Consider the following 15,384-nt stretch of genomic DNA (forward strand, 5'->3'; position numbering starts at 1 on the left):
AAATAAAACTCTGTTTCTGTAATTTGCCTTAAATTTAAATTCTGGACACTGCCCTGAACATTCTTTCTGAAATACAACTCAGTATCTCATTATTCTAAAAAGCCATCTGTCTGTCACTCCTCAGTTCCACTGTAATGCAACAATCCAGGAGAAACATCTGACTGCTCCGGAAGCACAAGATTCCAGATTATGGATTCACAAGAGGCTGCCTTGGATGCCATTGCAGAGTGAAAAGTTAAAGGAGGAGATTAGAGATGCTCTTTCCTCTGGATCAGAATTATTAAAGGTAAAAGGTCTTTGAAAGCAAAAGAATGCTTTCCAGAAAAGGTGGCAGGATTCACAGTGCACAGTAGCAGTGGGATCCAAGGCCTCATTAGAACCAGCATCAAGCAAAACAAGAAGATAAAAGACTAGAAGACTGCAAACGCGGGTGTCTTCGGCCTGAAGATCTTAGGGGTCTTCACAATCTCAAGGGTCTGGGTTGAAATCCAGGCTTGAGAAAGGCAAAGGGATACTCATCTCAGGAATCAGCTACTGTACAGATAACCAAAGAGTGATTGTGCAGGGAGACTGTGTTGAGGTACTCTGGGAGACTGAACTAGACCTTCTTAATCTGATCTTCAATGTAGGAGAACCTGTCATCTCTCCAGGAGGACAATACTGGTAGAAAAGGAGGGAGTTGGAAGGTGGGTGCAAATCCTTGAGGAGAAAATATTTAGTGTGAGGGTACCTGGCACTCTATGGGACACAAAATAAGCAGGGCATCATCATTCCTGGATGATGTATAAGCGAGTCAGGCATCATTTTTTTTTTCCCCCCAGAGTAGACAGACAAACAGTTCTCAATATTCTTTAAGTTCTTTTAAAATGTAATGCTCCCTTCCTTTAAGATGGATCTTTAACCACTTTCCTGTTCTACATGGGTGCTGCAGCTTTATTTTCATGGTCCTACAACACATCATACTTTTTGAGATAAATGGGATTTCTGAGTGCTACATTATTTATCTTAAAATCTATGTCAACATCCACAGGGACATTAAGCAGTGGCCTTTTGGAGTTAACGTGAGGAATGCCTGAGATCACCAGCAACCACAAGAAGTTATGAAGAGGATAAGGAAGATTTTTTTCCTTAGACCCTTCAGAGGGGACATGGACCTGCAGACACTGTGATTGTGTACTTTTAGTCCCCATGTCTGAAAGGGAATGAATTTTTGTATTTTAAGCTTACCCAGATTGTGTCATGTTATCACAGCAGCCCTGGGAAGCTAACTCAACCAAGGTCACAAGTTGGTGAATAGACCTGTTAGTCTAACCTAAGTCTAACTAACTCTAAAGTCTATATATTACCTCATAAATGAAGCCAATGATAAAAAATACAACTAAATGTAAAATATACCCTGGTCAGAATGGTAAAGTCCACATAATTATGGACCTGTCCATCTAAGTATTTTCAAAATAATTTTTAAACAAGAATTAAAAAATAATCACTAGATATATTCTATTTTAAAGTTAAATTCAGGGTGCTGCATTAAACATTTCTGGAAATGTAAAGCAGTGTTTGGTTCTTTCAAAAAGCCATCTGCCAGCCCTGACTTAGTTCTACTATAAATACAAAACATTTGGAAAAAAACTCATGATTTACATCCTCAAAATCTATAATCCAGATTGATTACAAAGAAGCAGCAAGATAAACACATCAAATTGGACTAGGAAACTCATAAGAAAACTAAGGAAACACAGAAAAATGGTAAGGAGTTTATATGTTAGGATTGGGGAGGCAAATTGGTGATTGAAATTTTTTGAGTTAATTTTTACTTTTTTAACAAATCAAAATAAAATAAGATGTCAGATTCCAGAGGAAAATCTTTTTCTACTGAGCATACACAGCATATTGCTGTATACTGATTGCTTTGGTAAGAAAGAGAAGTGAAAAAATCATAAGGAATGCTGGGGGAAGGATGAGTCATAAATAAATGAAAAAGCAAGACAAGCAAATGATTTGTACTTTGTATTTTCTCTTAATTTTTAGCACTAGATTTTGCTTAAATGATTCTTTCTGGCATTTTGAATGTATAAGTACAAGCCTGAACTGACTCATTTCATTCCCTTAACTTCAAATATGTCACCTGGAACTGTAAATTAACAAGACAAATTTTATATGTTCTTAATAATATGTGTAATAAATTGGCAAAATAGGTGCCAAGAAAGCTACAATATGATTAACTGTGGATCAAAATCTTTGTTGGAACTGTAAAGTCTAAAAAATCATAGTATTTATTAAGAGTGATGACCTTTACAAGAAAAAGGAATAGTATTTACTAAGAGTGATGACCTTTACAAGAAAAAGGAAGTGAGTGGATTCCTAGGAATCAGAGGAGATACAATTTAATCTTCATACATTATAATGAAATTGACTTACATGAGACATTTAGAATTAACAAACAGAATTTTATCTAAACAAGTTATTTCTTTAATAGTGGTAGGAAATATGGATGAGGAGAGTGAAAATTGAGATAGAAACGAAAAATCTTGTAGGGGATAATGGATCATTATTTACTTGTCATTGTCAGGCTTTCTTGATAAAATGGCAAATTTTAGTGTCACTTTGAAAGTAAATTTAAAATATTTATTCCTGCCAAAAAATATAGCTTTTGTTTAAATACTTCATGAAGACTTGGCTGTGTTTCATGAAGATTTACTCTTAGTGAAGTGTCCCACCATTGAGAGCCACAGAACTGTAAGCACCTCGGAAGAGTAAAGGCTGTCCTGCTCGACCCCTTCACCAGCTGCACCGGGCAGAAACCCATAGGTGCTGGACATGGAATGCGACGCATGGGATTCACTGTAGGTGCAGGTATTAACAGCAAATTACCATAAAGATTTGAGACAGATGAAAATTCTATGAGATTTAACAAAGTCTACAACACAGGAGAAAACTGAATCTCTCTTTTCAAAGCAATAGATTCTTCCAAGAAATACACACTGTTTCTCGCATGCACAGGTTTATGTGGGGTTGCAAGCATAAAAAGAGGTAAATTATGATCTCTGCTTATAAACATTTAGGACTGTTTGTACAAATTAATTTCTTGTTGCTATACCATTGCTACGTTTCATTCACATTTCTGAGACCCTGAAATCAAAGAGTAAAAATGTAATATATCCCCTGACTATACCATTAGTGTGAATTATGTTACTCATTCTGCATTAAAAACTTTTTTTTTAATTGAGGTATAGTTGATTTACATCGCTGTGTTAGTTTCTGGTGTACAGTAAGTGATTCAGTCATACATACATACATACATATTCTTTTTCATGATAGCTTATTATAAGATACTGAGTGTAGTTTCCTGTGCTAGCAGGACTTTGCTGATCAGCTGCTTCGTATATAGTACTGTCCTAATATATCCCTTCCCTCCTTTCCCCTTTGGCAACCGTAAGTTTCTTTTCTATGTCTCTGAGCTTGTTTCTGTTTTGTAAATAAGTCCATTTGAATCTATTTGAATCACTTTTTAGATTCCACATATAAGTGACACCATACGACGTCTGTGTTTCTCTGTCTGACTTACAGACATTATTTTTAAATTATCCTGTGCTGGCTCCGTGGCTCAGTTGTGTCCGACTCTTTGTGAGCCCGTGGACTGTAGCCTGCCAGGCCCCTCTGTCCATGGGATTTTCCAGGCAAGAATACTGGAGTGGGTTGCTGTTTCCGACTCCATAAATTACTTTATTCTACATAAAACGAACTGATATTTTCAAAGGTAATTGCTCATAGCTCTTAAAACACTGGCAAACATTTAACTTTAAAATTTTATGCATTACTAAAAACTATTATGCAATTCAACTACAAAGGGTTAACATGAGGTTTCCATAGTGCAAAGCAATATTTACACAGAAACCAAAATGAAATTGTAGATCTCATCACACGCTCTTAACTACCAATCTGCTGCTTGACAGCAGGTCAATGGGTTTCTCACAGAACACCTGGGCAGGTAGTTAAGTAAGCTGTGTCCTAAAGCAACATATATAATGATGTAGATAACAATAGTTCTCATCAGGCCAGACACTCATCTCATCATGAACAATGTGTCAGTTATTTTTACAAATAATAGTTTACGGATAATAATAGCCCTAGGAAGTGCATAAGTGTATCATTCATGATAACATATTCTTCCCTGAAGCAATTTTATTAACTGCTTTGAATGGGTACACACAAGTTTGTAAATGGGTTTCTGGGTTTCATTTTCAGCTGTCCCCACATCTTTTAGGGTATGGACAGTATATTTATCATAGGCAAAATTGTGCAAGAAAGTAAAATGTAGAATACTTCATTTATTGTTATTTCAACACATCGTATTTCCAATAAATAATTATTACTCAGATGTGTGTTTTTCCAGTTCAGCCTTGCTACTTCTCTGAGGAGGCACAGTCCCTCTTTAAATTGTTTTTGCTCCTGTCAGTATTCAAGTTTCATTCCCTTATAGCAAACATGTGTTCAACATAAACTGTACATAAGAACTCCAGGGTCGGTATCCTAACGATCAGTGAAGAAAATAATCATGCTTAGAACACTAACTTTTCCAACTAGTAAATCATAAACAATCAAAATTAGTTATATATATATATATATATATATATATATATATATATAAATATTTTCGGAATGGAGGTAATCCTTGACCTAGCTGAGTCTAAAATGGGAGGAAAAAAAAAAAGGCAAAACAGCCATTCATTCTACTCTACATAAAAGTATAGAAATGCCTTGAAAATGAAAATAGATATGTTGAGGCTAGCATAGTACATGGATAAAATAATACAGGTTCACATGAGTCACATCTCATCTATCTGAATACATCTTACTTTCTATAGAACTTAAAGGGTTTTTATTTTTTCCTCCAACTATTTCTCTTGGTCTTTGAAAAGGAGATATCTTTACGGTTGAAAGTCATTTGGAGAATTACAATGGTTTGATGGTTAACTGGAACATTTGTCCCTGCACATTGTGAATGCAACAGATCACAAATACGGACAGGGCAATGTTGCACGCATTATTTTAAGCTTAGAGAACCGACATAAGAGTGTGCTTCTTGTGAAAAGAAACAAAATCCTCCCCAGAAGGTTGAGACACGACATACTGTTGAATCTAAAGTATCAAGGTCCAGGGGAATATTAATATATACTTTTCAGTTATTTACTTACAATTATAAGGATTTAATATGTGATACACTGAGAAAGCAGAGAGTGCAAAATACACGCACACATGCATGCGTGCTCAATCGCTTCAGCTGTGTCTGGCTCTTTGCAACCCCATGGACCGTAGCCCACCAGGCTCCTCTGTCCATGAGGTTTACCTGGCAAGAACACTGTAGTGGTTTGCCATGCCGTTCTCCAGGGAATCTTCCCAACCCAGGAACTGAACCCATGTCTCCTGCGTCTCCTACACTGCAGGCAGATTCTTTACTGCTGAGCCCAGAAAATACAAAAATGCAAGTAAATCTGAAATTTTGTGGATACTAACTCTAGAAACTAAAGACTACAAAGCTTAAAATGGTTTGACTTTCAGGGAGTCATGATTCTAACATTTAGCCACACTGATATAAAATAACATAACCAGTAACTCTTTGATATATCTACTGCCAAAATCAGCCACCAGAAGAACAGCACAGGGACAATTCCCGGGCAAAAACAGGCAAGTAAGTGAAGAGTTACTGAAAGCCCCTTGTGTACCTTAAAGTTTTTCATTAGGTCATTCGATCACCTATCCATTCATCTAGGCAGTAAATACTTATTGAGCACCTCTTTTAAACTAAGTTCTAAGAATTTAGCAGCAAAGAGAACAAACTTCCTCAGCTCAAAGAGTTTATATCTGAGCCCTTGGCCAATTCCTCCAAGTTGCACAAGTACCTCTACGTGATCTGGCAAACACATCTTTACCATTCCACTAAGTCACTGAGAGAGCCATGGCACATGGTGCCTGAGGCAAGAGGATTGGTGGGGAAAATATTGAAACCAAGTCGATGACCAGGTGAAAGATGACAGAGAGAGCTACGGGAAAGCAGCAGGGCAGAGGGAGAGTTGGAGGGAGGGGACAAGAAAGGGGAAAGATGGAGATGAGGAAACGTGCAGGAGCAGAAACGAGGACAAAGACAGAGGTGTGCACAACATCAGAAAATCCAGGTTCCTGTTCCTATGCTGCCTCTCCTAAACGCAACTTTTTATTTTCCTATATTTATATAACTGGAATGCAATTTTTTTCATGGTTATAGCAAAAGGGGATTAACAGCCTCAGAAACCACTGGGCCATAATGTATAACACAGCAGAGCCTTAGATGAGAGACCAGGTTTTGGGTCTGTTCTGCACCTAGACCCTAGGAGCACTTCTTCTCCTCTCAGTTTCTAAAATATAGCTATGCGCTTGCCTTTCAAGAGGTACTGGGTATACCTTTTACATAGTCAGCCTTGAGTAAATGGCAACATTGACCTTTGGTAGCAACAACTAGAGCAAGAATAACGTTTATTCTTATCCTGGAGACAGAACTATCAGGCAACTGTCATGATTGTAATGTCATCTACCACCATGGACCACCATGGACATTATCTGGCCTGCCTATAACACTTGTTTGACACTGGTTTTATATAACTTATGAATTTTGCTAAAACATAGCAAAGTGTTAAAGGTCCTAGACCAAACAGATGATTTACTAGTCTTTTTTGCAGCTAATACCAAGTTAGAATGTAGCATCAAAATTCAAATGAAATCCCTTAGTAAAAGCCTCCAATGACTTTACAATGATAATAGCAATTATTTCAATTCACCAAGGATTTAGTTCGTATGCACTAGTGACTCAGCTAGTCACTTTACCAAAACTCTGCCATTTAATCCTCAGAATTACACTGTGAAGGAGATGGTATTATCACCAGTTCACAGCAAAGCAAAGTATCACTCAAAGCAGCTGAGGATTGTTTTTCAACCACACAATTAAGAAGTGGCAGGTCAGAAGTGAGGCCTGGGGCTGTCCAGCTTATCTAAACCACTGTCTGGTCTTTCCACTTCCATACACTCTTGCTGGAGATATAAGGATTTAATAGTACATTTCCATTAGAAACATCCAATGAGAATTTAAGAACTCTGAAATGTAAAGTTCTAAAAACTATATGTATATATTGTTCATGGATTAGACTCAAGATGCCAAGAATACAGTTTTTAGGGTAAGAGCTTCAAATACAGAAAAGTGACTTTGAAGGAAGCTATGCTGTCTTACAAAACAAAACAACAAAACTAGTAGTTAATTAAAAGGGAACTGTCCCATTTTTGAAAGAAACATATGCTATTTATATATTTTGGAAGTGTGCTATAAAGAACTGTTAGTAGGATTTAAGGTTGAATTCTCCAGGTACCTACTTACTGAGCAAAGTAATTAAACATGTTTGGCTTAAAATTCCAGCATCCCAATGTGACTTTCATATACAAAACTTGTCTGGTAATGTTAAAAACAAAAACAAGGAAACAATGCAATTAGTTGTTGGCAAGCAAAGCTAAAGCTGGGACAAGTAAAACTGCAGAATTAATTGGTCCTAAATGGGCAACAGCTCAGTCAACACCGAAGTCTGAAAACTCTATTTTGAGAGTTAAACAGCCCTACACACCTCAGGAAAAGTCCCTCAGGCGACAGGATATGGGATGCTTCTCAGGTTGACCTCAACATCACGGCCACAGAAATCTTTTCCGAGATACTGCGGCCCTTCTAGTTTGCTCTTCTAGAGAGAATTTATGGCTTTACTAATTTCTTTGCACAATTTAAGGTTTAGATTTGCTCCAGAAACTGCAATCTAAATTAGAATGAGCAACTAAAATGTCAGAATATATCCAAAGATGAACTGTTGTGATCGTTTTCCCTGCTCTATTCATATTATTACTGCCCATGGCACAAGAGGTAAACATTGCTTCACCATGTTATGGAACCTCTGTGTGACTACTTTACTTATTGCTACAGTTCAAAGAAATGTTATCATACTAGCTAACGTCTTTTCAAGGTGACGAGTTGAATTTCAATCTTGGAAGATATGACTGTTGAATTAAAAAAAAAAAAAAAAAAAAGAAACCACAAGAGATGCTTTCCAGTTTCTCCACTCCAGTAATTTAAGATAAAATCAGTCCTTAAGAGTAATAAGACACACTTGGGAGTCTGGGATTGACATGTACACATTGCTATATTTAAAATAAAATGCCTTTCCATTAAAAATATGATCATAAAATTAAAAAGAACAAACATTTTGCTTCTTCATCTAGTCACAAATTGAGCTGGAAGGATAAATGAAACAAGCAAAAGTGAAAGCCTTGAATAAATAGCTTTTTTTGTTTCTTGAACTATATATTGGCTAACTCATTTTCATGTGATATACAATTATTATATAAGAAAGGGTACACAGACAGTGTTATACTTTATAAATCATTGGTATATAAATGTAGATTCCCTCCCCCCCCCCATATTTCTCTGTGAATCTAAAGATTTATCTAAAGATAAATCTAATCTAAAGATTCCATATGACTATAGCCCACCAGGCTCTTCTGTCCATGGGATTCTCTAGGAAAGAAGACTGCAGTGAGTTGCCATGCCCTCCTGCAGGGGATCTTCTTGATCGGGGGATCGAAACCTCATCTCTTATGTCTCCTGCACTTGCAGGCAGGTTCTTTATCACTAGTGTCATCTGAGAAGTCCATATGAGGTGTCATAATGTATCTATTAACCTAAAATACTTAAATACTTTCACTAAGATCTTTGCCATGATCCTCTACCTTCCTATCCTCATGAAAGAAGCATATGCATAAACCCCTTAGATTATACCAAATAAGTTATCAATTTCCATATTTCACTTCCCCTGTTATGCAACTTATCATCCTAGGTTCGTCATTAGTCAGGCACTCAACCAAAAACTTTTCTTTGTAGTTCACTGTCAGTATACATATCCAAAGCCTAAATCCAAGGGGAGGGGAAGAAGGTCAGCACTTAGTGAAAGAAAAATAAAATGATGCACCAGTGGGGTAAGGAGATGGGGGAGAAAGAGACTGAGAGTCTGCCAAGAGCTTGCCACTGGCTGGGAGGTGGGAGTCCAACTTTACCAGGCAAATCCTAGCTTGCAGGCGGTGCAGAATAAGAGCAGGCATGAAGACAGGAATTCATGCACTTCTAATTAAACATGTTTCTTCTGCAAAGGCAGTCAACCTTGATAGTGCTACTATTAGAGGCAGAAGGTATTCAACAATGAAACAGAACCGTCTTCCTTCACATCGGATAATTTTGTCAGATCTGACAAAATTTAGAACTTACCAAGCTCTATCTCTCTGTGTTCTTGTACTCACTGAAGGTATCAAGAACAGCAAAATATGCCCCTTAGACTCATCCCATCCCTTTGCTAAAATAATATTTCAGAAAAGTCTGAGATTTCAGTAAAGCTCTTCAGAAGCTGTCCTGAAGAAGTCATCTACAACAGTGATTGAAGTGAGGGAAGGGGAAATTAAACCACTTGTACCCTTAACATCCACACTTCATCACATACCCAGGATACTAGTTGCTAATTGGTTCTAACAAAAGAAATGGGGGAGGGGGGTGCGGGTCGGGGTGAGGGGTAGGAGGCGGGGCTGCCATTCTGCTCAAGCAGACCATTTCGCATACTCTACCTGCACCCGCCACGAGGGCCCGTGGCTCACAACTGCGGATGCAATGCAGGAGGGAGACTGACCGAACGTTGGAGTTGAGGAAGGCCACCACGCAGCCCAGCTTGGCCAGGCCAAACCACACGTGAATGAAATCTGGTTCATTGCTCATCAGCAGAGCTACAGTATCGCCCCTTTTTAGCTGGGAATGGTTCCGGAAGACATGGGCAACTTTATTACTTCTCCTGTCCACATCCTCATAGGTGTAGATGTCTCCCTCGTAGATGATGAAAGGTTTCTGGGGCTGCTTCTTGGCCTGGATCAGGAATTTATCCAGGACAGTGACTAGCTCCCCTTGCTGTCTGTGCCTCTCTGTCCAAAGTCCACAGCGAACCACCTTCAGCAAGTACCAGAGGTCACTCCAGAAGTAAGGGTACCGGAGTTTCTGCAAGAAGCTCAGGAAGACCATTCCAGCCCCTAGTCCTGTTAGCCAGGGCAGGAACGTGGGGGCCGCAAGACCAGAAGGCAGCCCAGATCCCGGTTCTGCCATTGCTCTCTCGGGGGCACCTCTCTGCGGAGACCAATCTCCAGTGTGCGGGCTAGCACCTGCAGTTCGCCCCAACCTTTATGGCAGGGAGAAGAACTCTTGCGAAACTGAGTGAAAAGTCTTCTGCACAGAAGTTGCTCCAAAGAATGCTGGGGATAAGGCCTAGGCCACCCGGCGGAGGAGCAGTTAGAGCGTGAGATAAGCTCAGGGGCCTCCGGCGGGGATCGAGGAAGCCAGCACGGCACACACTGGCGTCTGAACCCCGACGGCGGCCGGCGCCCTGCGGAGTTCTGCGGCACCTACCAGTTCTCTTCGGGCTGGCTGGATCAGTCCGTGGTGCCCTTCAAGCTCCTGCGCATACCCCACCACCCTCGGGGGCAGGTGCTCTCCGGTGCCGGCAACTTGGAGGCTGAATTCCAGCCGACAGAAGCTGGGGTGGCGAAGACTGAGATACGCAGCGGTTTTTCCGCTTGGATGCTGCAGAACCGAGCAGGGTGTCGGGGCCACGCCTCCGTCCAGGGTGTCCCCAGGTCTTGTGTGACCCCAGGGCCCGAAGCGCCGCCCCGGCTGTGCCCCACGCAGCGGCCCCGCGCCCTCTGGGCTCCCCTCGGGCAAGATGAGCCCCCGCGCTTCTCCCAGGTGACCGCCGCGCCCGCTGGAAAAGCTGCCTCCTACGCGGATCGCAGCTCCCCTTCTAGGTTCTTGAGCTGGGGCATCTCTCCTCCAAGCCCCGGCGGAGGGGATCGCCTCCCGCCCGCCTCCAGGCGCCGGGCCAACCCTGCCCCGACCGCGGTGGCTGGAGCAGCTTCCTCGGCCCGTCCTCCCCTGGCTGGTGTGCAGCGACCCGAATCCCAGGAGGAAAGCCGCACGGCATGGGGCAGAGGGCAGCCAGGCTCCTGGAACCGGGTCGGGGAGTTCATTCATTCCATAAATGGTCAATAAAGGAAATTAAACTAGAGGCTACAGAGGCGAGGGGAAGAATTAAAGAAAAGGAAAACTAAAGTCGCCAGCAGAGGGGGGCGGGAGGGGGCGGGAGGGGGCGGGAGGATAGACAGGGAACAGGGAAACAGGCGACGAAAAAGATATTCATGAATTTCACAGATGCAGGAATATTTGAACTCTCTGTTCATAAAACATCACAAAGTGAGTTTGCGGTTATACAAAAAGTAGTTTTGAAAACGTATATTAGTAAGTTGGTATTGACATTTATACTAAAGTTCAGTCCTTAGAGTGCCTTGATAGTGCTTTTTACAAAATTTTCCAAAAGTACTGTTAGAGGTGAGAGCTAAGTCCATATTCACAACCACATTTTTAAAAAAGGATAAAATTATTTTTTTCCAGTGAGATCCTTTAAAAAATGATCAGAACATCAAACTAAAGATTCTAAAAGGGAGTAGGGCGAAGTGGAGAGGCAACAGGTAGTTAAAAATAACAATTTTATACAATGGTGAAATTTTACTGAAGATAAACTGCTGCTGCTGCTAAGTTGCTCGGTCATGTCCTACTCTGTGCGACCACATAAACGGCAGCCCACCAGACTCCCCCGTCCCTGGGATTCTCCAGGCAAGAGTACTGGAGTGCGGTGCCTTTACCTTCTCCGAAGATAAACTGAAGGGTACTTAATTACATATTTTTTTCCTTGCAGATACCACCATTCCAGCTCTCCGCCTTTCAGAAGTGTGTATAAATGGTTAATTGCACATATTGAAATAATTAAGCATTGCCTCACTTTGTCAGCTTTTCCTTCTTTAGTCATGTTCTCCAGCTGGGTTCTAGATAACCTCAGACTTCCTAGTAAAGAAAAAACTATAACTCCAAGGCAGACTTTGGTTTATTAATCTGAAAATGATTACTTTGAAGTCACAGTGAAGAGCTTAAAAGAATGAGAGGTTCTTAAAACTCTTTTGTGTAGATCAAGAAAATCCTTTCTAAATTTATTCAGAAACAGTGCTCTTTTCAATTCAGAAACACCTTTCCATTTAAAGAAAAGTATTAGTATCCAGTAGTTTACAACTGAGAAGTTAGTTTACAACTTGAAAAGCATCTTTGACATTCTATGCTTTTTTTCCCTAACTCAAGTTTGAATCAGACACCTCCTAGAAAACAATAGTTGAAGCAGAGAATAGAATATGTAACAGTTGGTCTCAAACTTTTGAATTCCAATACAAGTAAAATCTGTCCTTCTCTAGTGGAAAATGAGTAAAGAAACATAGGTGTGCCATATTTTTAATATGTAAAATTAAAAACATTAAACTCACACTAAAACAACTATCTACTGTCACCATTGTTTCATAAACAATTTATTTCAGCATTAAAAAGAAAAGGAATACCATTATAATAAAAGACATTCTTTGAGAATAAATCAGATTAACTTCATGAAAAACTTATGTGTTACACTGATTTTTCATATTATGGATCTCCAAACATGATCACAGGGCATGGAACAAAACTGTTAGTAACTACTGATATATGTGAGTTGAGAAAATATTTGGCACCATAAATGTAAGGCAGTTTGATTTATTAGGAAAACTTAAAACATATGTTGCCAAAATTTATATCGGCTAAAGCCAATTCCGTGCTTGAAATCCCACAACAAAAGAAGGAGTCAGTGATCATCTCAGGACAGCTAGAAGTGCTGTGTGTATTTCTACATCAGCCCGTGAATCTGTCTTCACTTTTTCTAGGGATGTTGATTCACCTTCAAATAATGTCAAAGACAGCTAAGTAAAGATAGATATAGTCATTAATTATAAATGTTAATTATTACAAAATGGGGGAAAGACAGTAACAGTAATTACAAGTAAGCTTATTGCTTAATTAAAATAAAGAGAAATAAACATACACACATAGTCCAGACATTTCTGTTAACATTACTTTCGATCAAGGACAATGCAATATTTCTCAGGTTCTCCTTCAGGAAATATAAAAAAAAATTATTTTTTAATGTAATTTGAAAATAATTATTGTGACTAAATACAAATCCATGTAGAAGAAAAATTCTGCTTACCTTCAGTCTAAAAATGCTCTACTCTACCCCTCTCTCATTTCTGATCTGACTTTCCTCTCTAATCCACTCCTACCCACCTCTGTAGCCTTAGTTATGTTGAGGATGAATTGTTTAGTGAGTAGATCAAAGTAAAACTGAACAAAGCTCCATATGATGAGTCATGGCTCATCTTGACGCCCATAGGGTTTTACCAATGTAAGTTAAATGTTTTGACTTTGTGCAGATCAATTACTTGTGTCCATGTTTTCTGATGAAATTGTACAGCAGCTACATTTTAAAATACGGGAGGTCTGGGGGAAAAGGCAGAGGTTTTGAAGGGCACCAGATGATGCTACGTTGGTACCAAAATACCACAGCAGGTATTTGCACTGTGCCAAGAAGCACCGAGTCCTACACTGCAGCTGGCATACGGGGAAGGGTGGGGATGGAGTAGAATGTGTGAGGAAGAAAGATGCTGAAAGGAGGGTGACAAATGCTGAGGAGAAGATTTATTCCCTTTAAAATGCTGTTAAAGAACAGACTTTTGCTCAGGTTTTAATTAGTGTTTTACTCTCTGATCAGAAATGTTTTTGTTTTTTTTTAATGGGAAGCTTGCAATCTATTTGTTTGTATTCATGAACAATTACTGCCCACAATATTATTCCTCACAAGGATACATGAAGTGAACTCAACATTAAAGATGATGAGTCTTGTTGTTAGAGAGGTGGGAGGCATTAACTTTATCACATGTCTTAGATACACTAAACACTTCGCGAAGTATAAAATTTTTATAGTAGGAAACAAGTGATTCGATAATAATAGTCTGGGGAACAATTCCCAAATAAATTAAATATTTAATTATCATTTCTGCTACAGACAATAAGCTATGCCAAGAAACTCTTGCCAGTCAGAATTCGGCCAGGAAGACACTTTACACTCATATTTTATTCATGGATTTTTAAAAACAGTTTGCATATGTCCAGATATTTTTGTTTATGATAACTTCCTCAGTGTTGGTGAAATACACTACTTGGAAAAGATAAAACACTTACATAGTGTTTTATCACTGAGTCCTCAGTGTAGCCTCATTTCTATTTTAATATAAACCATCTTTATTGACTGGTTCCAAATAGGAAAAAGAGTACGTCAAGGCTGTATATTGTCACCCTGCTTATTTAACTTATATGCAGAGTACATCATGAGAAATGATGTGGGTTGGAGGAAGCACAAGCTGGAACCAAGATTGCTGGAAGAAATATCAAAATCCTCAGATATGCAGATGACACCACCCTTATGGCAGAAAGTGAAAAAGAACTAAAGAGCCTCTTGATGAAAGTGAAAGAGGAGAGTGAAAAAGTTGGCTTAAAGCTCAACATTCAGAAAACTAAGATCATGGCATCCTGGTCCCATCACTTCATGGCAAATAGATGGGGAAACAGTGAAAACAGTGGCTGACTTTATTTTTCTGGGCTCCAAAATCACTGCAGATGGTGACTGCAGCCATGAAATTAAAAGACGCTTACTCCTTGAAAGGAAAGTTATGACCAACCTGGACAGCATATTAAGAAGCAGAGACATTACTTTGTCAACAAAGGTCTGTCTAGTCAAAGCTATGGTTTTTCCAGTGGTCATGTATGGATGTGAGAGTTTGACTATAAAGAAAGCTGAGCACCAAAGAATTGATGTTTTTGAACTGTGGTGTTGGGGAAGACTCTTGAGAGTCCCTTGGCCTGCAAGGAGATCCAACCAGTCCACCCTAAAGGAGATCAGTCCTGGGTGTTCATTGATAGGACTGATGTTGAAGCTGAAGCTCCAATACTTTGGCCACCTGATGAGAACAGCTGACTCATTTGAAAAGACCCTGATGCTGGGAAAGACTGAGGGCAGGGGGAGATGGGGATGACAGAGGATTGGATGGTTGGATGGCATCACTGACTCAATGGACATGGGTTTGGGTGGACTCCGGGAGTTGGTGATGGACAGGGAGGCCTGGCGTGCTGTGGTTCATGGGGTCACAAAGAGTCGGACACGACTGAGTGACTGAACTGAACTGAACCTTTATTGAGGCAGGTCAATTGATCATTAGTGAGATAAATCAAAATAACTCTTGGGCAACTTTTATTAAGAAACAACAATGTTCTGAATATTGCAGTGAGTTATTCAAGGGCCCCAATTTTTTGCATGTCTGATAAAGCCTAAG

At 39.7% G+C, this 15,384-nt stretch overlaps 1 protein-coding gene across 1 annotated transcript in view; it reads right to left on the bottom strand.

The window, feature by feature from the left end:
• Positions 1-10,716, bottom strand: part of SLC27A6 (solute carrier family 27 member 6) — a 72,598-nt gene extending 61,882 nt beyond the window's left edge. Inside the window, exon 1 of the mRNA XM_065918174.1 lies at positions 9,676-10,716. Within this exon, the coding sequence (XP_065774246.1) occupies positions 9,676-10,201 (526 nt within the window). The 5' untranslated portion in view covers positions 10,202-10,716. The remainder of the gene's footprint in view (positions 1-9,675) is intronic.
• Positions 10,717-15,384: the final 4,668 nt, after the last annotated feature.

This window comes from Muntiacus reevesi, chromosome 1 (assembly GCF_963930625.1).
Source record: "Muntiacus reevesi chromosome 1, mMunRee1.1, whole genome shotgun sequence".
In the NCBI taxonomy this organism is placed as follows: Eukaryota; Metazoa; Chordata; class Mammalia; order Artiodactyla; family Cervidae; genus Muntiacus; species Muntiacus reevesi.